Consider the following 25,426-nt stretch of genomic DNA (forward strand, 5'->3'; position numbering starts at 1 on the left):
GCATGCCTCTCTGAAAAGGACAATAAAACAAACCAAAACACACTGCTCGACAGGGAAAAGTGTAGATACTTGCTGTGAGAAGAGCAATTTCTAGAAATATGTGCACCATTTAAGAGTAAGTGGCTTTGAGAGCTAAAAATATGAATCAAAAAGAGGCAAATCTATTAGAAAGACATGATGCCATTGAGAAAATAGTTATAGGACATACTGAAACTCAAACACACTGATGTCCAAATTCTTTATTGTCATTTTAGAAAGCCTTACAGATAATACAGACTCATTTCTCATTAACTTCAGATTCCTGAACTTCCAAAGGTTCGGAGGCTTTATCTGATGCCAGTGTTGCTCATGGTTTGAGATTTGCAAACTCCTTTCCCGGCAACCTCGAAGGCGGCCCCCTTGTAGTTGGCCACACGCTGGTTATCAGTGCGTAAATCAGGCTGCACCTGCTCCCACACTTTCTTCTTGGGGTTCAGCTCCTTATCAGGCTCACCTGGATCGGACAGCAGAGGGACAAGCAAGTAAGCTCTTGTTGGTGGAATATGAGGTAGACTGTGGTCAAGGCCAGGGGGGTTGATTCAAAATCCTGACTGCTTTCAAATGATTTAAAACATGCAAGAGAAGGCATTTTTAGCTTGTTATCTGGATTCAGTGGCAATATAGATGTCCAAGAGCTGAGTCTAAACACAAACTGTTTTTTAAACTTCTAAAATGTGCAAGGGAGTGCATTTCTTCGTTCACTACCCACTTCAGTGCTGACACGCTACTCTAAGAGCTGTAAAATGGAGTGGCAATTAGAGGTATGCTATTTTGTTAGGTAACTTGAAAACACTTTCTAATTCCTTACATGCCACAAATGAGCTGTAAAGCAGTGCACGCACATGTAGTAAAATACCAGTTCCAGCAACAATGCTACACAACTATTTCAGCCTGTAGCCAATGTCAAGAAGAGATGCTGAGAAATGGGGTGATGGGATCTTTTTTTTTTTTGCATGGGAGCAGATCAAACTAAATGCTATCAAATGACCTGGAAAAGATCCTTTTTGGAACGTTCTTGCATGAAAACTGGTGTGGAAATCACACAGCTGTCAAGCAACTCTTCCCAAGTTCAGCACATTCTTTTTAGTCAGAATCTCTGGTTCGTATGGATACGTCACTTCCTAAGCCTCTGACATGACACCTCGTAAAATGAGAGAGCCAAGAAGATACAAAGAGGGGAAAAAAACAATTTTAAAAAATGGTGTAAATTACTTTTAACAGTAAACATTCTGTTAATGGAACGATTCGTTGACTTGCTTTAGGACGATGTAGTTCGTCAGAAAAGAGCCAACAGAAAGAGCTGCCTTGCTTAGGGATGACCCCAACATGGCTTCAGTCAGGATAATAAATTCCTGATTTGCTTTCTGGCTGGAGACACATCGTAAAAAAAGCAGCTGGAGGAAAAATAAGGAGGAAGAGAGCAGGAAGATGAAAGTTTTGAAGAGCTGATGAGAGCATGGCACAGAGGAGCTCAAAGTCCTGCTCTGGGTCCAGACCGAACCAACTCTCCGGGAACCTCCAGGGTTAGTTATTACACATTCGGTCACATGACCCATTCCTCCATCTTTTACAGCACAAAAGGGAACTCTTGACCACAGTGTTGTGATGTTCAAGCATACTGAACTTGTTTAGTTATTACCTTATTTTATTTTGAAAAGCGTGTTAGAAGATAGGCATGACTATGTTGAACAAGGTGAAGTACCTTTTCAGAGCCAAGACAATTTTAAAAGGGACTCCCTGCCCAGACTTGTGCAGGTTTTGCAATAAACCTTCTTTAATTTATTGAAGAATGGAGGGCCTGTATGCTCCCATTTCCTCAGGATGTGCCTGGATAACAACAGAACACCATCCTATTTCTCTGATTGGGTCACCTCCTAATTAGCATCCACAGACCATTTAGCTCATCAATAAATCATGTGAACTAGCCTCAGAAGAATGAAGCAGACTTTGACTCAACCATGAATGCCATCTGTGTTGTTCTTGGACTGTTTAAACTCATATGCTTGGCACATAAGCTTCCTGTTTTGCTTGCATGGGCAATTTATTCATTTCTTTGCACTGTATTTTCTAGGTAAGAGGATAGTGGGACTCTTATTTAACCAGACAATTAGTCATTAGTGTGCAGAGATGGGGTTTATGTAGGTGATGAAAACTAGACTTAATAGAGTGTGAAGTGGGGGTTCGGAGACATTTCCCAGACTTGAATGTCTTGATGCCAACTGAAGTAAAGTGCTTATATAAGCCTGAATTTCATTACATCATCCTGAACAGAGAGAGAAGGGAGACAAGTGTAGAACTGTCATCATGTGATCATTTTGCACCTGGAAATCCCTGAAAAGTGACTCGTTCCCCAGGCTCGGCCCCGCTGGGTGGGTCCAGGATCTCCACCTTGTCCGGAGTGCTGGCACACATGAGCATGGCCTGAGACACAATTCCTCTCATTTTAGCTGGCCTGAGGTTACACAGGAACACTGCCATGCGATTCTGCATCTGTTGGTACAATATGAACAGAGTTATCACAGCCAAGAAACTGTTATATAAAGGTTTCTATCCACATTATTTGAAAAAATAAAAAGCGTTCCTCGATGGTTCATTTGTTGAGTGTTCTTAGCTTCCACAATGCGCAAGTCTTTCTGTTGTAGGGTTCTACAAAAGGAAACCTTTGAAGAAAAAAATCTACCTTGAACAACTCGCACATCAAAATTTATTATTAATATGTGCTCTTCAGTTATGCAAAAGATTCATTCGATAACTTCTATGTTGACTTTTTTTGGTTTAAACTTCTTTGAAGAACATTTTCACTTTGGGTACCGAATTCCTACAATACCCACAATCTGCCGATAGTTGAGTCAGCAAGAATTAGGCCTCACTTCATCTCTACCTATAGAGAGCCATGCAGCACTGCTTTAGTGCTTTAGTCTTTCCAGCTCTCACCTCCTAATCTGTACGATTTGCTCAAACGCCATCATGCTCACCATCTTGTAGAACGCTACCTAGCCAAGCCACTACTCAGCGCAGCTGTGTTGTATACCTGCACTGCATTCTGAAACTTTAAGTTCACCATCTGCACCAGTGTATCCCCCATTCTACATTGGATTACTCATTAATACGACACTGAAAGTCGCTGAAAAATGGTGAGTGAGAAAAGCAGCTTTTGCTCTTTTTTTGTTTTTAGGAGCCAGCAGAGAAACCGAATTGTTATCCTTTATGAGACTGTTGAAATTATTTCTCCTATTAAATGACATCAGAGCAACAGACAACTGCTAACTTGTCATGGGAATAACAGAAATCCAGCACCAACCAACAAATTAGTACCATAATTGCTAACACAAATATTTCCATCCATCCATTTTCTGTACCGCATATCCTTACACAGGGTCACGGGTAGCTTGGAGTCTAAATAAAAATTACATGTTGTTTAACAAAATTTGCAAAAAGTAATCATTGGCTATGGTATGAACAGAGGTTGGGAAATCAACACGCCACACCATTTTTGATTATTTCCAGCATGCCTCTCACAGCTTATCCAAAACACTGATGAATTCTCAAATCTCTAGAGTCAGTGCTTTGTAACAGGTACAGGTAAAGCTGTAACTTTAGAATATCTGACATGGGAGAATTTTGATGATGGAGGACTTTGTGCTTTGCGGTTTTGGTGTAACATGACAAGCTGCAAGCTGTGCATTCTTGTCTTATTAACTTCAAAAAAAAAAAAAAAAAAAAGAGAGGGTGGGGGGCACTGGTGAGGGATCGAATGTTTAAAGCTGCTATAATGTAAATGATAACAGGAGCTAACTGGTTTCATGGACATGTAGTAGACCAGTGCCAAGTCTTTGTCAAATAATTTTAAAACTATATATTTAAAACTAAATTAATCAAAACTGTAACATTTAACTGTGGCATCGTAATTGAAACGTGACAGAAGTTGACTGAATGACTCACAGGTCAGGTCATGTGATACTTCTTAGCACGTGAGAGTTGAAATGAATTTCAGTGTTAGCTAGCTCATTTATTCCTTGTGGCTAAAACCGTCTTCATCGTTATAACTCCTTAAGAGTACTCTCTTAAAATGAACAGGAAAAAAGTTCCAAAGCAGGAAGTTTCTTTATAAGCACAGCATGGAGGATTTAAAATTTGGATTTAGGTGCATGGATAGTAACCATGCCAAACCCCTCACACTGAAGCAACTGCCTAATGAAGGCATAAAGAGGGGAAAAAAAAGGGGAAAAAACATGAAATCCTGGCCACAAAACCAGTGAAACGTTTCAAGGCAAAGTTGCAAAGCTTAAAACATCAAACGCAAAACATAATAATTAAAAAAAGAAAAAAAAAGCTTTCAACAAGCAAAAGTTTCACGTGAAGTGTTAGCCTGCTTTAAATCAGATCGGGTATGTAAGGCAAATAATTAAGTGAAGACTGGGAACTGTTAGAATACAGGAAAAAAAAAAACGTATAGTGTGATGCCTGTTTACTGATGAAGTAAAATTATAATAAGCAACCTAACTGTTATTTTTGAAATATTACATATTTATATATTACAACAATAAACCTGCTAGTATGAATAAAAACAATTCAAACATTTCAACTAAATTGCACAGATTGGTTATGCTCTTACAATAAGCCCTACTGTGTTTTTTTTTTGCTTTTTGCTATAAACATAAATGTTCTAGAATAAACGTACCTCAGACAAATCTATCTTTTGTCCAGTCATTGCTGTCTAAGCACCATGTGAGAGAACGTCTGAGAGAACGTCTGAGTAAAGCTCTCGACAGACTGGAGCGCTGTTCTCAGACGTACGCATGTTATCGAAACAGTGGTTTAGTAATACACAGAGGAGAGCTCAGAGGGATGAAGGAGACAGACTTTCATGGGTGTAATTAAGCTTAGCGACTGAGCGCCAGGGGTCCCCTAAACAAATCGTAAACTAGAGGCTACTGAATATGAAACACAGAGAACTTGACTGAATGTGACGTGCGCCGAGTCAGGAGCATGTTGAACCGTGACGGCCGCGTTGCCACAGACGATTTATTGCGATTTACTATGCTTAATAAAACTGAAAGACCTTTCACTCAGTCTAGTCTGTCATTTAGGGATTAAAACTCCCGTGCCAAAACACAGCCTTCATTTTTCTTTAAAAAAAAACAAAAAAAAAAACACACATGACCAGTCCTGCTGCGATGACATACAGCAGCACTCACAGATTTCATGACTTACTCCAAAATAAACATAAAAAGAAAACAATCATGAGTCACTGTATTATGGTATTATGAAGGAAAAAAGAAGCCTTGCTTAAAGTTGCTGTAACTTTCACAGCCTTTCTTCAGAGAGTGATCTGGGTGAGTATGAGATGACTACACAGAGCTGTGAGGAGACTGTCGCTGTTCAGAGTGTGGCTTCTCCAGCATCTGAGTGTCTGAATGTGAAGGAGGCTAGCATGATTCGTTGTTGTCGTTAGAGTGATCGTTACTTCCTCTCCTCCACGAGGGAAATGAAGTAAATCATTATCAGTGATCGTAAAAAAAAAAAAACAATAAATAAAAAAATAAAAGGTCAGTGTATTACAATTACAGCCATCAAAACAAAAATGACTGTTCAAATATTGATTTTCATAAGATCATTTAAGATGCCATGTTCTAATTTTTGTCAGCAAATCCAAGTGTATCTAAAGACACATTTCTTGAACTTCTTGGCAAAATGATTTGCGTCATTTCAAACACACACGGAGAAAGGAAAAAAGAGAGAGAGAGAGAGAGAGAGAGAGAGAGAGAGAGAGAGAGAGAGAGAGACAGACAGACAGAAAGAGAGACACACACAGGTAGAGAAACAGAAAATGATACGGGAAGAGTCACACAGAGACCAAGAGAGAGAGAGAGAGAGAGAGAGACAGACAGACAGACAGACAGACAGACAGAGCTGATGGGCAGAAAAACAGAATGAGAGAGACAGAAAGTTAGAGAATGAGACATGGAACAGTTGTGTGAGGAAAGAGAGTGCGTGTGAGACACAGTGAAAGAAAGAGACACGACACAGAACGAGAGAGAGAGAGAGAGAGAGAGTTTGTGTGTGCGTGAGAAAGACAGACAGACAGACGGAGACACACAGGAAGAGAAACAGAAAATGAGATGGAGAGAGTCACACAGAGACAGAGAGACAGGGAGAGACAAAAGTCTGTGCTAAAGAGACCATTAGCACACTACCACTGAACCACTGACGATACTGAAATTTCATAAACACTGTGTATAAAACTTAATGCTGTGTATAAAACGTTTAAAACCCAACATTGGGGAAGAGTTTCAGTTTTCGTGCTGCTTTATCTCACAGTTGTGATGATGTTGAGCACTACAGCAGTGTTGGTTTGGTGTTTGGGCCGTGTGGAGGCGGGTTACCTGCTCTAGCGGGACGTGTTTGACGAGGCCGCTGACCACAGTGCGCAGAGCCGCTTCACCCACATCCACCTCCTCCACGTACAGCGAATCAGCATCCGGGTGCTTCTTCGCCGTGACGATCCGCCCGACACGCAGGTCCAAACGAGACACGTCCACCTTCGCGTCCTCCTGAGGGGGAGGCGCTTTCTTCTCCTGCTTCTCTCCTGAACAGTCACACACAGAAGATTTCATTCACACATTTAGCAATTTAGAAAGAATGAAAACTAATGAGCACTTAGCACGACATGTTGCAACACTAATGCTAATTATAATAATTTGCATCATTAATATAATTGGCAGCCTTATCATGTGTATTATTATTATTATTATTATTATTATTATTATAATAATAATACAGAGCCTTTCTCAAAAAAACATCACATCAGCACTGACATGAGGTGATCAAAGTAGAGCTGGCGTCAGGGGCGATTATTTAATAAGTTTTTAATGAGCATGTGCAGGATGAGTTAGGGAAGCATGTGGCAGTGCTGGTGAAGCTGGCACAACCACATACCCACGGCACCGTCTGTTTTTTTTTGTTTTTTTTTCTTTTTTCAAAAAGCAGAGAGATAGTATTTCCCAAGGTGTTTTAACATGGTGTGGAGAGCCTTATTTTTAGCCACACTGTATTGTTCCCTGGAGAAACATACCTCAGTGCGCACGTGGAAACTATGCAGCCTGTCGTGTGGTAGTGCGCACAAATACTCCCACACACTGTATTGCTTTTCATTCCAAATCTCACACACACACATACACACACGCACACTTCTAAAATAAGTACATTCATTTTCCAGGGCAGAAACCTGAAAAAGCAGTTTTTACAAACTGCTTCTTAGGAGAACGATACATCACACTTTTAACCGTTTATAGTTATGCTGAATGGTGTGAAACATCCATGAAACAACTTAGTTCTTATTATCACTTAGGTTATAGCAGTTGTAAGCAGTCGTTCCCTCACCTGTCTCTCTCTTTTCCCCTCTACTGAAGTTAAGACCAAAAAAAAAAAAAAAAAAAACGCTGCTTATGTTATCGAGAAAAGTAATACAAACTCCTCTGTCCTGAAGACTTCCCCGTGTTACAAAGCACTGACACTGGAGACTCCTTCCTTAATACGTTAAATAAGTATCTAAGATTCCTGTGAATGAGTTGTTACTATAGAAACGATTATTAGAAAGACCGCATTACTATATTACTATATTGATTTTCCTTGTAGTTGGAATTACTGTCCTGGAAAATGAATCAACACCTTCTGACCAATCAGAATCAAGAATTAAACAGCGCTATGGTACAAGATATATTTATATTGGACTGAAAATTTGATTTGTCTACATTCCAGCACATGAATTTGGGTTTCCAGATATTAAATAATAAGGTCACTGAAAGGCAGCACAGCTGTTTTGCAGGCGCTCCATTAGCAAACAGAAATCTCGCAATATATTTATACTCTATCATTTTAAAAAAATCACTGTCTACAATTCCTTACGTCTTGTGATATACAGTAGGAGAGATAAATCAGCTTGTACACGGCATGTGACGAACACCTACCGTGTCTGCTTATGGGAATATATGAGTTCACATATTCACTGGCACTTCATATCCACCAGCGATCCAGCGTCCAACATCTGGACCAAAGGATTGCCAGATTCAAATACATGACGACATATCTTATTTCTCCCCCTCAAACTTAATTCTCCATAAAGAAAACTCCAAACAATTGTTGATGATCTTTCTCCGAGATGGGTCGCTTCAAAAGATGGAGTTGCACGATTTATGTTGGTGGTCATTTCCGTAAAATAGCACTGCACAGGAACCCACCGGCTTGTTTATTACGAACCAGTTAGAGCAGATTTACGAGAAAATTAACACCATCTTGTGTGCGCTGTGAAAATCAGATCCTGGCCTCAGGTTTGCCTGCAAGCTGAAGTGTTGACATGATGCAGACCAATCGGCTAAAATTTGTTCACGGTCGACAGTTCTGTCGACAGCAGTGACTTACAACACTTCCTCTGTTAGAGAGATTCGACCCAACCTACTAATCATATTATATCAAGGCTCTCTGATAATCATCAGCTACACAGGAAGGCCCACATTTCACATTCTTAAAAAAAAAAAAAAAAAAAAAGTTGGTGATGCAACTGAACACTTTAGTTTAGTTAAAAGGGGTGAAATGTATAAGTAAGAACTAATATGCTATGTGACTGAAAAGGTGCAAGGATTAGGCCTTTGTGATACTGAGTTCTCTCTGCTTGTGATTTCGCATTAAAAAAAAAAAAATCAGAATAAACATTTCAATCATCCAGAACTGAGAGAACAGGAAAATGATCATTTCAGATATTTGACCTTGCTGTGACCTTGACTTACTTTTGGATCAATTCCAAAATGTAATCAGTTTACTGTATGTGCTGGTTACAGTGATAATGCATTATAAATCCTACAAACTTTCAATCACTCGTGCTTGAGACATAGCGCTAACGAGACTCTCGGATGGAGGCATGGACAGAAAACGTATTTAAATTTCTTTTTTGTAATCATCACCACGATTAACGTTATTTGTAAAATGTTAGAAACTCGAAATATTTGCCATCTACCATGACAGAAAGCAAGGATGCCCCGAGAGCCCAGAGAGCATACGAGATGGGAGGAAGGGGGCGGGGCTTCCAGACAGCTTCGTGATCAGAAAGTTCAAAACACTTACGCAAATCAGTCCAGATTCCTATGTGGATCAGCTCATCCCCGTTTTATTGACGAGAGGGGAGGGGGAAGAAAAAGAAAAAGAAAAAAAAAAAAAAAAAAAAACCCACAACACTGCTGTTTTGGCGTGTTTATCTCGTATTAGAGTACTCTGACTAAATTAAAATGTGATTAAATGTTAAATTGCGACGCTCCTAAGCAAAATGTGTAAAAGTTGGCAGGTTTAGTAATATATTATACTATTCTATAATATAAAATATAACATAATCAGAGTAAACATCATTGCATATTGTTGTAAATTGTTATATCGCAGTGCAAGGATGACGAATAACATTTTGATACACTATATGGCCAAAAGTATGTGGACACCTGACCATCACAACCATATGTCCTTGTTGAACATCCTATTCCAGATGTAGTCCCCTTTGCTGTTATAATAAACTCCACTCTTCTGGGAAGGCTTTCCACTAGATTTTGAAGCGTGGCTGTGGGGATTTGTGTTCATTCAGCCACAAGAGCATTAGTGAGATCAGGCGCTGATGTTGGTGAGGAGGTCTGGAGTGCAGTCGGTGTTCCAGTTCATCCCAAACGTGTTCAGTGGGGTTGAGGTCAGGGCTCTGTGCAGGACACTTGAGTTCTTCCACTCCAACCTTAACACACCATGTCTCACAGAGCTTGCTTTGTGCACAGGAGCATTGTCATGCTGGAACAGGTTTGGGACTCGTAGCTCCAGTGAAGGGAAATTTTAATTCTACAGCATCCAAAGACATTCTATACAATTGTGAGCTTCCAACTTTGTAGCAACAGTTTGGGGAAATCTTACATATGGGTATGATGGTCAGGTGTCCACATACTTTTAGGCATATAGCGTATGACTGAGGGTGTGTTCACACTTTGCCAAAAATACTTGATTCTGTACCCAGGATGGATTGTAGGCTCATGTTCAACAGTGCCATCAGTCCTTGGTTTATGATGTGTGACATTCAGGGAAACCCCTTCAGACACTGGTGTGGATGAATTTTGGGAATATATAAACATATTTTCATTACCGTGTCCTCAGACTCACCTTTCTTCTCTGCTTTAGCTTTCGTCTTGGCCTCGGTGCTGTTGGCTGGAGGGCTTTGAACATTGGAGGCCGGAGCTGCAGGAGCTGGTTTAGCTGTCGGCTCTGGTGCTGAAGGCTTAGACACACACTGGACACTCGAGTCTCCTGAGGGCATAGGCACTGGCACTGTGTGCGACACACACACACACACACGCAGACACACACGCAGACACACACGCAGACACACACGCAGACACACACACAGATTTTAGCTTTTGTTTTTCTCTGATTCTTTCTGTTACATAATGATTAACAATAAGATTTGGGGTAAACTTTCCAAAAAAAAAAAAAAAAAAAAAGAAAGAAAAAAAGTTACAACAAAATAGTTTAGGGCCCCGTGGCACAAACAACTGCGTAGTGTTTTTCCTTTCTCTTCATGACAGCAGCATATTGTTTTTCATCAGTGCATGAATTCCAGACTACAGAATATTAAAAAACAGCCACGGTGAATAGAGACGCTCTTCAGACACTCCTGATCTCTCCATTATTTCTACACTATCCAGAGATGGAAGGAAGCTGGTTTCCAAAACTTTTAACCTGCTGGCAATGAAATTGAGTTATATGAATGGGGGTAAGAAAAAAACAAACAAACAAAAAAAACCCCACAAATCTAATCGATCATCCAAGACATGTTTGGTGTTTGCTTCTTTAGTTTTGTACAAGTGTTAGATTTGTTCAGTATCTCAGGCTTCTTCGAGTGAGAAAGTGAGTCGACTCTGAATCAACCAGACTTCACCAAGTGAACCAAACAGGCTGTGTGTTTGCCGTAGCAGTGTTTTTGTAGAGAATCTGAGCCAAAGCACAGAGCTGTAGTGCATCAGAAATGCCATGTGTTCCGAAGATTTGGACCGACGAACAAAAAAGAGCAAATAAACAGTGGATGTGATGCACAAAATGTTTTAAACTTGTTATTTCTATAATTGGCTAATTGTTTATTTTGCGCCCGCTCTGTGTTCTGGCGATTTTTGTGATTTCTACACACACTCGCGAAGGTTTGTTTACATTTTTCAGTCACTGTATTTCTGACTAATGAATGAAAGAGTTTTATGAATACGTTTTCATCACTACACACTCCTCAACCAGCATTTTTTTCCCTTTTTGGTTTATTTAATGCATGAATTTCACTCTGATTTTGATTCAGTAAACAGACTAATAGGTGAGAAATTGTCTTTAGTATGCAAACTTGTCTTTAATAAGCTACCTTGGTAGCCATAAGCTTTCATTATTTGTTGCCAACAACAGACTCCTGGATGCATCACAAAACACAAGCAGCAAACTTATGACATGTCTTGGCTGATTTGGGTTAAGTTGGAAAACGTAAACAATTTCTTTCAATCCATTTCTGGTCTATGTGAAACACTATTTAAGGAAAAATATCCATCCACCCTGCATGACTCGCATACTAATCTTCAAAACTAACATGTAATCATAAACCCACAATGCTGTTCTACCTGCTAATAGTGGTGCCAGTAGGATGTAAGCTGTGTTCGTGGTACATTATAAGTGCTAATGTGCCAGTTGTAATAATGTCATTTCTCACCTTGGCATGTTCGACATGCGATATGGAAAAAAAAATAAACGCCTCCACAAAAGACTGTCTTTTGTTTGCTCTGCCAGAGTACACAGAGCTTATGAAAAGCTTCTTTATGCACACTTTTACAGTTACATGCCCGAGTGGCTACAGGTTCTGTTCTGCTATAGTGAACCTCAAACATTCAGACAATAGCCAGTAGTGTTATGTGTCTAGCCAGTGGACAAAAGTGAGTCGCTTAGCAACAAGCTAGCCGGCTAACTTTAGGGATAACTCTAATGTTGATGATTACCTTCTCAAAACAGTGATCAGTATGGTCAGTGTTGTAGATTTAACCAAGTACCGTGTCTGTATATTAACTGATCTAAATCCAATACTGCTATAAACTGATTCAGTCGTAGAGGAGGGGAACTTTACACTGTTCACACTGTGTGCAGCCATGTTGTTGTGATGTCACTCCAAAAACAATGAAGGAACTGGTAGTTGAGAAGACTACCCCAAGTTGACGAGTTGAAAGTTTAAGTTGAAGCAGCGTGTTTTAGTGGCTTTTACCCGTTGTAGTCGGGGAATTACAATTTGCAACTTCGCCTTGAATGCAGAAATAGCCTTTGCTTCACCTTTACCTAAAGAGAGTGATGCGGCGGCACTTTAATCCTTTAGTCTGTCTGGGTCTCTCACCTCCTCGTCTGTACACTCTGCTCAAACAGATCAGCTTCCAAAGCTTCAACTGTCCTGCTAAGTGGGACCCTCGTAACTTTGGGGAATTGAAGAGAATCTGCCAAGAGCAATGGGCCAAGACTGAACCACAATGCTGCAAAAAGCGGATTACTTCTTACTGCAGATGTCTCAAAGGCGTTAAATGCCAACAACAGCTTTGCAACAAAGTACTAGTGCTGGTCATATGTGGTGTCTGAATACTTTTACCCCCTTATCAATTTCATTTATTTTAAACCTATCTTTGTTTTTATACGAACAAAGACAAAAGACATCATGTGTGTAAATGTGAAGTGGATCAATGTACTGGAAGTATATTAAACAACAAAAACAATATGTGTCCGGATATTTATTTCCCCGTACGGTATGTGCTGAGAAATAGCCATAAAAACGGCATCTTATTTCGAAATCCGTCAATAAACTGCAGTGACCAAACCAAAAGCCCCATCGTCAAGCTTGCTGCTTATGTTTCAGCTGCATAACTCAGCTAAACGACACAAAGACAGATCTTTGGTTCGGGTTTAATTAGAAAAAGCAACAGGGTGTGCGTGAGCCGGGAGAAATGAGAGAAATAACAAACTCAAACCCCGCCGGCGAAGCCTGACACACCAAACCAGAGTGTAGAGTCTGATTGCGCAGTGTAGACTTCCTGAGATTGCTAAACACCGCTGGTGTGTGGCGCAGGCTATATTTTTGTTAATTATGATAATTCTTTGTTTATTTAAGCTAACTACAGGCCCTTCAAAGTGCAGACGGTGCGAGACTTCAGCGACGCCGTGGTGACTCAGATCAGCCTCCTTTCTTACAAATGAAGAATAAAGAGCGCTGCGTGACGCCTGATCTGAGGCCTTTTTTAAAAAAATTCCCCTTGATCTCTGATTAGGCTCGTATGCTCGAATTAACTGACGCAATCAGATAAATAACAAACGGCATATTAGAACGAATGAAAAAAAAAAAATCCTACATTATTTACAAGCCGTCCAAAAATAACAGAGGCAAAATGAAGCCTTTTTAAAGAAGGCCAAATTGCCTATTTGTTCCCATTCAGCTGCTCTGGAAAGCATTACTTAAGTGTTAACGATGAAACGGCTGCTTTTATTCGCACGTTAATGCGAGGCAGAGGCTGAGGGTGGCAGGAGATTTGCTGTGGAGTCACGCAGACCTGATTAGCAGAGCAGCGGAATAACTGAATTTTCTTCTCGGTTTATGGTGACTGGTCGTATAAGCATAAAATCTGTTATTATTTTGCTAAGCTCAGAGATGTCTATAGCTGTGTAGTATCTTTCACTTTCAGTGACAGCTGGTGACTTACAGTAACAGGTGTCTGAGCTACTGTTCACAGAGTGGGCGGGGCTTAGAATGAACGACAGCCACGCCTCCTGGTTGCAAAAACATAGCGGGAGAATATAGAGATTTTTAACGGCAAGCAAGAATTTGTTTTTGAATCAGTCAAGTGTTCACGAACACATTCTTTTTACTGCATGCTATCGAATCGGACACTTTTCCAAGCCAAGAGAAGACGACTGCTCTTGCAGGCAATTAGTCCATCTTTGCAGCACCCATTTCATCTCAGCTAAGTAGCTAAATATCATACCAGTGAAGTTGGCTTGCTAACTGAAAATTTATTACATACCGCACCTAAAATCTACATCATGAAACTAGCTAGGTAACACTAGACAGTTGGTCAAGTTCTTACTGAGAAGCTGCTTATAATGGACACGTTTAGTTTTGCTAGCTTTGTTCAGATTATAAATGAGTTTAGTGCATGTGGCTGGGCAGCACTTTAACTTTCAGTGCCACAACGTCCTCGAAGTTAATCGTAAGATGTTACGTCTTGAACGTACCCAGAAATGTACTCCAGGCTAGGTCATATCCAGGCTAGGTCACCACGTAGCATCATTTAGCCACTGATAGGACGCCAAGCAATAAGAAGCTTCTAGAGTTACAACATTTGAAAGTGTTAGTTTAGCAGAATAGCACTTCCTGTCTTTTAGCAGTAATCCTTAATAATAAACGGGTAACATTTTAGCTAGTGTCAATACGATTCCTAAATAAAACTCTTTTTTTTTCCTCCAGCTCCTGAACCAGTTGGTCAGCCACAAATACAAGGCAGTGATCACCAATAAAATAGGCAAGATATTATTATTATTATTATTATTTCTATTTATTTCATGTTATTGTTTTTTTTATATTGGTTTGATTTTAATCTTTTAAAAATTACAAAACAAAAAAAAAGAGGTTCCTCGAATGTCGTGTGTATAGATAAGGGGTTCTTACCTTCTTAAAGGGGTTAATAAAATGCAAATCTTTTATAGGATTCTACCTAGAAATTAAGGGTTTCCCCTCAGCGAGACAAACTGAACAACCCTTTAAAGTGCTCGATTTGGCATTTTCTTTCTAGGCTTTAGGGTCACGGGTTTGTTTACCTCCTCTCCTTCTTTCCTTCTCGAGGAGTTGCCTCTTCAGTTCTTCAATCTCCTTCTTCAGCTTGGCGTTCTCCACCATCAGCTTCTTCTCCTCTCTCATGGTGGCCTGCACCACTTCATCCAAATAAAACACAGATTTAAAAAAAAAATAATAATAAGACAGTCATGACAACACAGACACATGCTTATGAGTTTCAGCTTGGTCATCTGGCGTGTATGCGAGTGGTGTGTGTGTGTGTGTGTGAGGGTCAGACAGACGGGTTTCCCACTCACTGGCTTTTTCTTTCAGCAGCTGGACCTGCTGTTTGAGGTACTCGATGATCTGATCCGCCTCGGCTGCCCTCTGCTCCAGTCTCATCAGCGAGGGTGTGTGGCCTGACATCCTGAATAAGGAGCGTGCCAAGAACCTGGAAATACAAAAAAGGCCAACGGGGAAAGATCAAACTCAGCAGAAATGTGTCGAGATGTCTTTAAAATGAAATACCCTGGAGGTCATTTGATCACTGGTTGGGAATTGAGGCAAAATTGAAGCGCCAGGGCTTTTTTGGTGTGTGTGTGTGTGTCCGAGGCTTCCAAAAGTAACGGCCCACGCTCGCTGAGCAGCTGTCCAAACACCGAGTCAGCATCTCTCCAACTCTCTCACACGCACACACACCTGGAATCTCCATTGTTACAGGCTAAATATAAACGATTAAAGCAGCCAATCCAAGTTCTCCGTTTCCACCTCAAGGCTTGACGAGATGAGGATTCTGAACAGCAGCTGCACGTGAAAAGCCGACTGCCTTAACAAGTTCCAGGACAGTCCCGATCAAACCCAATTCTGCTGCGACAAAGCAAACCAGATGCCACTGAAATGAAATACACTGCCCGTCTCCCTTCGTCGGCTATCGTTTGTGGGCAGAAATATTAAAACGGCACTGCTGTCTTGACTCCACAGCACCACAGCTAATATGTGTGAGGTTAAGATGCTTTTCGAGCTTCAAAGGCTCTCGAACGTTTGAATCGCACTCGACCGGAAAAGGCCTCGAGTAACAAGGACATAACTTTGGCAAGATGTCATCTCAAAAAGAAGGGAGGAATAGAAAAAAAAGATCAGGAAGGAAATCAGGGGATTTTTTTTTTGTTGTTGTCTTTTACAAGGCCCAGGAAGGGAGAAGAAAACGTCTTAACACGTAGTACAGGGTGGTGCTGCAAAACAACAGCTGGCGCTGGATGGAAATTAAAAACACAAAAAAGGGCTGGAGTTGATAATGCGCGCGGATCAAAGTCTCGTGTTTTTTTCCCCCCAAAAGCCCTTGAATCGATTTAAGCGGGGCCCACGGTGGAAGAATTTTATGAGCGGCACAATGTTTTGGTTTGTATAACTCTTGGAACCGAGCCTCACGCCGCCGGCTCCAAAAGCCTCCGACCTCTACCCTGGTCACGTCCATCCTACTCATCAGCGGGACGTTCCAATCCCAGCCAAAGGCTTACAGACGTGAAATAAATCTAAATAAATTGTGGGTAACGTAGGAACGCATTAACCAAAGTGAAACTAGACCAACATGTCGATTATAATTTCATTATAAAATAAATCCTGGATGCCGCTGAAGATCATATGTTAATTATAAAGATTAATATGTGAGTGGATTTTACCAGCTGACAGCAAACAGAAGCTGTCACACACAAATAAGGTCATCATAGTGTGTGTGTGTGTGTGTGTGTGTGTCAAGCAAGAGAAATAAGTCACTTGCATTACAATCACTGTAGGTATAAACTCGCAAATGTAACACTTTTTTATTAGGCATGTTTCTAATAAAACCCGATTCACTACAATTACAACACCGCCACCACACCAGTGCCCACAAAGCCATTGCGAAACTATTTCCAAGAGCGGAATGTAGACCAAATGCTTCCCCTGTTTTTCCCTCCTCCGGAGTGCTTTGAGGAGAGGCACTGGGCCGTAAGAAAGAGGGCATCTTTGTGGCCTGCGTGAGGTTTCAGCTCTTGAACATGGGGGATCATGAGAACACCCATCAAGGACCTGTGCAACGCTGCCAATCTGTCGGGCTGCTGTGAGCGTTTAAAGCACCACGGCAAGTTGACGGGATGAAACGCTCGCCTGCTGAGCCGCAATGAATACAGCAAGGCGCACAGCTGGCATCGGAGATCGGCGCGGTTTACAGCGGAGTGCGCTATCACAGTGTGGGAGGAAGTTCCAGATTTTAGCACGCTTTTAAACAGAGCCACAATCATCACTTTCACTTGGAAGGAGCCACAATCATCACTTTCACTCGTATTTGGTTATTACCAGCTCTCTCTCTCTCTCTCACACACACACACACAGGCAGCTCTTTGGATTATCAAAGAGTTTAATGAGGTTTAATGAGGGGAACAGGAAGGGTGTGCACAGATATTCAGAAACCCTGCTAACCTTCTGAGATCCCAGTATACCGAAATATATCCCAGAGAGCGAAATAACTCACTGTTTTTAAAAAAAAAAAAAAAAAAAAAAAATTATAACAGTAATATTTTGATGCAATATCATGGTCTGCAAGTTAGAGGTGTGTATCGAGAGAAGGGGGAAAAAAAAAAGTCCAATTATTTGGTTTTATTGGAATGTCATCAGGAATTAATTTTTTTGTGATCACTTCACTTTATAGCAGTTATTAACAGTTCTTCCATTCTATTCTCTTAAGTTAACAGGCTAAAACTAAAAGACGCAGCTTGTCATAACTCCTTGTGCAAACTCCTCCGTCCTCAAAAATGCTGCCTTTTTCTGTAAATGTGTCACATCAACCATTACATTTTTTTTGTTACATGTTTTTATTCTGCTGAATTCTCAATTCTAAGTGGTTATTAATTTTCTCTAACAGCAGCTCGGACAGTAGTTCCAGCTGCAAGACAAATCACAGGTTTGATTAATTAAAAGTTTTAGTTTTTATTAATTAATGATCTGATTAGTTATCATTTCTATAGTAACAACCTGCACGGGGACTTGTACAGCAGATGCGCCCAAAAAAAAAAACAAAAAAAAAAAAAACGCGTAAAAAATAGGACAGAGGTAACAATAAGCTGAGATAAAAAAAAAAGACAGTCTGGTGAGGGAAAGTCTAAACAAGTACCAATTTGTTTTGGAAAGTTATTACTTCTATAATTAGAAAGTATAATTAGAAACATGATTAGAAATTATAGAACTATAGAAAAACTACTGAAAGTAATCTATAGGACTACAGTTGGTTATCCCATCTATAGATAAAAAGTTGTCTAACTATAGAAACTATTGAAATTTATCCACAGAACTACAGAAAGTTATCGTTTCTATAGTTACAAAGTTGCCTAACTATAGAAACTATTGAAAGTTATAGAAATTCTCTTCTAGAGTTAGAAACTTGTCTAACTGTAGAAAAAAGATAAACTATTGATATAGAAACAACTGAAAAAGTTATCTATAGCACTATAGAATGTTACTGAGAGAGAGAGAGAGAGAGAGAGAGAGAAAGAGAAAGAGAGAGAAAGGATGAAGGGAACTGAAAACAACTACTTGTTTTGGAAGTTCCACAACATTAAATGCAACTATAAATGGATAAAAAGTGATGCAAATGACGTGTTATTTATTACTAAATAAAAATAACGTAATTGATGACAAATTGCTGTGCTATAAGCAGAATAAAACACTTCCGGATGTGTTGTTATAGAAAAATTAACCACTCACACCACCCTGTCTCGTCCTAAACAGCACATCGTCGAGTGTTTTATTCCGTATATACTGTATGCACTGGTTTAAATGAGCAAAATCAATTAATGCAACCGAATCAGTTGTACAAACAAAGGGGTAATATCATCACTTAATCATAAATAACTCCGCATTCTTGTAGAAACCAAAAGTGAAAGTACTGAAATCCTGGTTACAGGAAATACCAAATAATCAAACAAAGATCAAATAAAGAAAATGCAAAATATAAATACTAAAAACTGCCTTAAAAAAAGTAGTGGTTTATGTTCTACTAAATTTCACTTCTTCACTGGTTTCTACACTCTATACATGAATGTAAACAAGTGAATTTTAACTGTTATTTCACTGCATCACTAGATCTCACACCCTATGGAGTGCACTATATAACATATAAAAGGTTTTTGGACATACAGCACTAGTGTTTCTACAATCCAGAGCTTGAGACTTAGTATAAAGGTTTATAAGCTAGCTAATTTAATCCTTTTTGTAAAAACTCTTGAGTTACTCTGTGATAAAAGCAGAAACTCACTCTGATGTTCACTTGAACAGGAATGTTGAATAGTCACTCTATTATTAGAGCGCTTTCATTTTAGGACCTAACTACTATGAGCCTACTGATGCAATTTAACCTGGGTCCCAAATAGCTTCCACACACACATGTAGTGCACTACATAGGGTGCACAAGCTATTACTTCAAACTGGATGTAGTGCACTTGTACAGGGAGCAGGGAGCTGTTTGAGACTGACCCCACAGCACCGTGTCAGAGGCTAACGCTAGCAGGGTAACAAGTGCAACTCTACCGAAAGCTCATCAATGTTCTTCCGGTTAAACAATCTTTTAAAACCGAGCTATACGTGGTTTTACAACAATGGATTAAAAAAAGATAATGGTGTGTGTTATGGCACTTACATTCAAGGGCAATCGAAATAGCTAACGTGGTCAGGCTTCCCTCGCGTTTCTCCGGTCAACGCGTCGCAGGATGATGACGCAGAAGTCACGTCTTGATAACGCAATATATCATATTGTATACTGTATATCATTCTACATAATTTTCTATATAGTATATATGCCTGGAAAAAGAAGAACATAGCTGATTAAATCGAAGAGGAGTATTTTTGAACACACATACAAAAAAATGCCAGGCAAATTACCTAGAAAAAACAAAAACATGAAAAATAATTGTACATAATCTTATTTTTTATCTAAGGTTATTTAAAATCTTGTAAAATTTAAATTCTACTAAAAAATTAAGGGGCGGTGTGGTGGTGCAGAAAGTTTTGCATGTTGTCCCCATGTGGGTTTCCTCTGGGTTTCCTGGTTTCTTCCCACCTCCCAGAAACATTTCAGTAGGTGGACTGGCTAAGATAAATTGCCCATAGTTGTATATGAGTGTGAATTTGTTTGTGTGTGCATGGTGCCCTGCTATGGACTGGTGTCCAGGGTGTATTCCCACCTCACACTCAGTGCTCCAGGGAACGGCCCAGGATCCACCACGACCCTGACCAGGATAAAGTGGTTTCTGAAAGTGAGAGTGAGTGAGGAAAAGTTGAAAATATTTTTTGTTGTTAAAAAGGACCTACATGTAGGAAATTTGACTATAGTTAGGCTTGTTTATTTACAAACAATATGCCATATTAGTACCATCATGTGCTAACAAGATGTTTTGCAAACCAGGCACAACTGCAATAATACAAAAATGACTGGAATTTAAAACAAAATGCAATACAATTATTAAAATAACATAAAATTTAAAAATGTATACAAATCACAATCTAGGGGTCTTCAAAAAAAAATTACATTCGTAAAAAAAGGTTTAAAGTTTTTTTTTTTTTTTTTGTAATTTATCTTTTTCATAATCTTGAACTATTAAAAGTAATTTTTTTAAACAGTAAACCAGGGTAGGGACTTCATCTATTTCGATTATATGTTAAATTACTGACAATTTTATTTTATTACTTTTTTTTTTTTTTTTAAATAAGGACTTTGAACGTGCGTAACCGGCGTCGCAGAGTGATGACGTAACTCCACATGATCTTATTTTCTGTTTATACCGAACACCGGAAATTATTTCACTAATATCGATAAGAGAAGAGTAAATTAGAAGCGCTGGTATGGAGAAATTGGTTTAGTGGTTCTGAAACGGTATGCCATGGAAAGTCTTTATTAATTTATGAAAGTATTATTATTGTTTGGGATAAAGATGTGCATAGCGGTTTAGATGTCGCGAGCAAGTGTTCATTCATCAGCTGTAGATGTTTTGGTCCTTACAAAATTCTATCTCATAGAGTTAAATATGCATAACTAAATTCCTGAGTAGGTTCATACAAAAAAAAATAAAATAAAATAAAAATGGAACAGTTGTGCATTCATATTCAAATCCAAGAAATGCATTTTATTAAAAATAAGACTAAAGCAAAGCTGTGTCATAATCAGACCCATGCACTGCCATGCTGTTGAGTTAGTGTGCTTCCTCTTCACTCTGTGGTCCTGGTTATATGTAGTGTTGAAGCTGGAAATGCTGTTTTTTTTTATTTTTTGCATATGATTTTTCCTCCTCTCTGAGCAGTGTGCACTCCCTGAGCCGAGGTGGTGAATGTCAGAGAGACCATGCAGCCCCTGAGAGATGCCGAGCTCGGGGCTTTCACCTTCTTCGCCTCTCCGCTTCCTCATGATGTGTGTGGCAGCAACGGTCTCCCCCTGACCCCCAACTCCATCAAGATCCTGGGCCGCTTCCAGATCCTTAAAACCATCACGCATCCCAGGCTGTGTCAGTACATCGACATCTCTCGAGGAAAACATGGTATGAGCATTTAGTCAAATTCATATTCATGCCTGTGAATGACAGTCGTAATAAATATGCTCCTCTTATTTCGGCTGTAACAATAAAAGTTGTGCTGGATCGATCTTGAGCTATTAAATATACTCCCCTGGCATGGTTAACCTGCACATATTAGACATACTTAACACTTATTTAGTTGCTAGTTTCATGTTGTGCACACTTTGAGTTCTATTACAGTTACATTACTGTGCCTGCTATATGCAGTGATTTGACCAAAAAAATCGTATAACTATGCTTTTTCATTCATTCATTCATCCATCTTCAGTAAGCGCTTTATCTTGGTCAGGGTCACGTGATTCTGGAGCCTATCCCGAGAGCACGAGATGCAGTGCTTGAGGTGGGAATACACCCTGGATGAGACGCCGGTCCATCTCAGAGCACCATGCACACACACATTCACATAATCATTCACACCTAGGGGCAATTTATCATAGCCAGTAGACCTACTGGCATTTTTTTTTTTTGGAATGTGGATATAGACAGAATCCTGAGCTCAGGATCGAACCGGGGACCCTGGAGCTGTGACACAGTAACACCCTGAAGCCATTTTTTTCAATATGCATTATGCATCACAATATGTAGAACTGATGACAACACACCAACAAACTATGCTTTGCGATGATTTCAGTTTAAATGTTACAAAGTAAATTTTTTAACAAGGACGTGGAGGAAAAATTAAACAGAACCAAATAGATTTTTAACACACAGTTACTGTGTGTAAGAGTGGTGATGGTCAGTGCAGCATTATAATAATAATAATAATAATAATTTTAACAACTAACAACTTTATTTACACTGCACCTTTCATATATTTAAAAGTGCTTTACAGTATGTGCACAGTACAAAACATGAAAGGAAGAAGGGCTGTCAAGGGGTGAGATGTATTAGGCAGCAAGTGAACAGTCAGTTCTCGAAGATGAGGAAAAATGGGCAAGCATACAGACCCGGCGACAGGGTCATGGACACCCAAGGCTATCCAGTCTGGTCTGATCCCACAGAAGAACTACTGTAGCACAAATTGCTGAAAAAGTTAATGCTGGCTATGATAGCCAGGTGTCAGAACACACAGTGCATCACAGCTTGTTAATGCTGTTAATGCTGTCTGTGATAGAAAGGTTTCAGAACAAACATTACATCGCAGCTTGCTGCATAACCACAGACCTGTCAGAGCGCCCATGCTGACTCCTGTCCACTGCCAAAAGCGCCTACATTAGACACGTGAGCATCAGAACTTGGACCATGGAGCAATGAAAACAGGTGGCCTGGTCTGATGAATCACGTTTCTTTTACATCACCTGGACGGGTGAAGAGATGACACCAGGATGCACTATGGGAAATAGGCAAGCTGGTGGAAGCAGTGTGATGCTCTGGGCAATGTTCTGCTGGGAAACCTTGGGTCCTGGCATTCATGTGGATGTTACTTTGACACGTACCACCTTGTTGCAGACCAAGTACATCCCTTCATGACCATGGTATTCCCTAATGACGGTGGACTCTTTCAGCAGGATAATGCGCCCTGCCACACTGCAAAGATTGTTCAGGAATGGTTCGAGGAACATGACAAAGAGATCAAGGTGTTGACTTGGCCTCCAAATTCCCCAGATCTCAATCCGATCGAGCATCTGTGGGATGTGCTGGATGAACAAGTCCGATCCATGGAGTTTCCACCTCGCAACTTACAGTCTTGGTGCGAGATACCACAGCACACATTCAGAGGTCTTGTTGAGTCCATTCCTCCAGAGGGATCTACACACTATATATACTGTATATTTTTTTTAAATTAAACATTTAAGCACATGCTTCACTTTTTTGTATCCTATTTTTGGAGATATATATGTATTTGTATGCACATATTAATCCACTAAGAGTTTTAAAAAAATCAGACAAACAAACAAAAAAAATGTATCCAAATACTTTGGATAACTCAGAGCTCAGTCTTTCACATCACATTGAAGGAGTTTTGGCCCTTTCTTCTTTGCACAATTGGTTTATTTTGGCCACATTGTAGGACTTTTGATCATGAACTACATGTTTAAGTCCAGCCACAGCATCATAATGGGGTTTGAATCAGGACTTTGACTAAGCCACTCCAAAAATGTTGTTTCTTTGTTGTTTCTTTGAACTTCTTTGAACAAGGTGAATAGTTTCTTTGTAGTTTCTTTGAACAAGGCGAACTTGTTCTTGTGCTTTGGATCGTGGTCTTGCCACATAACCCAGAGCTTCAGATCACAGACTGATGACCAGACATCAAGGTTCCATCAATTATGGCAAGTCAGCATAAGCAGCAAAGCATTTCCACACCCCCACAATACCACCACCTTATTCGATTGTTGGTATAATATTCTTATTGTGGAATGCTGTGACAGCTTTTTTACGCAGGGAGCCATGCCTTCCATAAAGTTCCTCTTTCGACTCATCAGTCCACAGAACATCATCCCAAAAGGCTAGTCATGAAAGTGTTTTTTGGCAAAAGCGAAACGAGTCTTTATGTTCCTCTGTGGTTTTTGCCTTGCAGCTCTCTCACTGATACCATTTTTGTGTAGTCTCTTTCTAACGGTGGAACGCTGACCTTATCTGAAGTGACAGCGGCTTAGCTGTTCTTCTGGGTTCTTTTGTGACTTCTTGGATGAGTTGTCGATGTGCTCTTGGAGGAATTTTGGTAGGCCGGCCACTTCTGGGAAGATTCACCACTTCTGGGAAGATTCACTGAGATTACTCCATTTGGAAATAATGGCTCTCACTGTGGTTGCTGGAGTCCCAAAGCATTAGAAATGGCTTTGTTACCCTTTCCAGACTGATATATTTCAATAACTTTCATTCTAATCTCTTCTGGAATTTCTTTTAATCATAGCATAGAGTGCTGCTTGTTGAGACCTCTTCACAAAGCTGGAAAGGATTTATTTTAGTGATGTTTAGGTTCAACAGAACTGGCAGTAATCAAGCCTGGGTGTGTCTAGTCTAATTGAACCCAGTTATCAGTGAAATTTGGTTGATTGCTTGATTGTGAAAGGGAGGGATTACGTTTTCACACAGGGCCAGGTGGTGTTAGTGTTAGATAACAGTTTTTCTTCAATAAATGAAATGATTATTAAAAAAAACCTGCATTCTGTGTTTACCTGATAGGATGTCTTTTATATTTAAGTTTGTTTAAAGATCTGAAACAATTAAGTGTGACAAATATACGAACAAAAAAAAAAAAAACAAACAAGGGGGCAAATACTTTTTCCCAGCCTTGTATAAAACTCTAGTCCACAAAGTTTCTCATGCAGATTTAGCAGGTTTTTTTTTTTTTGTTCACAGACTTTTCTTTATGAATCTGTTTGCAGAAAGACTTGTTGTTGTAGCCGAACACTATGAACGCAGCCTCAAGGACCTTCTCAAACGAGACAAACCCATCAGGTAAGCTAAAAACACAAAAGACACATTCATCACATGTAATCTCTTGGTTCAATAAGTATTATTTATTTATTTTACATATTGCCCTCCTTAATTAAACGCTTAGAGACGCAGAGCTGTGAAATGTTCTTGCTTTGCCATCTACTGGCTAAATCTGTTCACAGCATTTGATTGTGGACTGAATTCAGTCTAAAATTCACTTCTTGTAATTCTATCCTATATGTAAAGCACTGATTCAAATGAGCCATTGATAGTGATATTAAATAATAAGAGTTTAAGGGTTAAATCTATTTTAATGCATATTTTTTATAGATTAATGTCCAGCACTCTTTTTGAAATGTTCTCCTATTCACTATTCCCTGCACTCCCTGGAAAATCAGCAGCACTACATAGAACACTATTATAGGGAACAAAATTAGTGATTAAATGATTTATTTATACAGAACAACAACAGACAGGTTCTCACACAAAAACACACACAATGTTAACTAATTTGCTATCTACACAATTGTTTTCAAGTAACCAAGCTTCCTATAAACCAAAC

At 39.7% G+C, this 25,426-nt stretch overlaps 2 protein-coding genes across 7 annotated transcripts in view; one reads left to right on the top strand and one right to left on the bottom strand.

Moving 5' to 3' along the window:
• Window positions 1–224: 224 nt before the first annotated feature.
• aimp1a (aminoacyl tRNA synthetase complex interacting multifunctional protein 1a) lies at window positions 225–19,681 on the bottom strand. 2 transcript variants are annotated; one of them, XM_026938824.3, is made up of 7 exons: window positions 19,557–19,681; window positions 15,205–15,338; window positions 14,932–15,045; window positions 10,222–10,386; window positions 6,426–6,628; window positions 2,361–2,529; window positions 225–493 (listed from the first exon to the last, which is right to left on the bottom strand). In XM_026938824.3, coding segments are annotated over exons 1-7 (954 nt in total). In that variant the 5' UTR covers window positions 19,559–19,681; the 3' UTR covers window positions 225–326. The 2 variants fall into 2 exon arrangements, with proteins under 2 accessions (XP_026794625.2, XP_026794632.2); XM_026938831.3 differs by lacking the exon at window positions 19,557–19,681 and adding an exon at window positions 19,176–19,294.
• Window positions 19,410–25,426, top strand: part of tbck (TBC1 domain containing kinase) — a 73,959-nt gene continuing 67,942 nt past the window's right edge. The window contains exons 1-4 of one of the 5 annotated variants that reach the window (XM_053232574.1): window positions 19,410–19,428; window positions 20,088–20,178; window positions 21,214–21,447; window positions 24,813–24,885. In XM_053232574.1, coding sequence (XP_053088549.1) covers window positions 21,255–21,447; window positions 24,813–24,885 — 266 coding nt within the window. In that variant the 5' untranslated portion in view covers window positions 19,410–19,428; window positions 20,088–20,178; window positions 21,214–21,254. Of the gene's footprint in view, window positions 19,429–19,517; window positions 19,537–20,024; window positions 20,179–20,657; window positions 20,790–21,213; window positions 21,448–24,812; window positions 24,886–25,426 lie in introns of those variants that run through there. The other 4 variants (XM_053232576.1, XM_026938759.3, XM_053232577.1 and 1 more) reach the window with 4 other exon arrangements.

This window comes from Pangasianodon hypophthalmus, chromosome 3 (genome assembly GCF_027358585.1).
Source record: "Pangasianodon hypophthalmus isolate fPanHyp1 chromosome 3, fPanHyp1.pri, whole genome shotgun sequence".
Classification (NCBI taxonomy): domain Eukaryota; kingdom Metazoa; phylum Chordata; class Actinopteri; order Siluriformes; family Pangasiidae; genus Pangasianodon; species Pangasianodon hypophthalmus.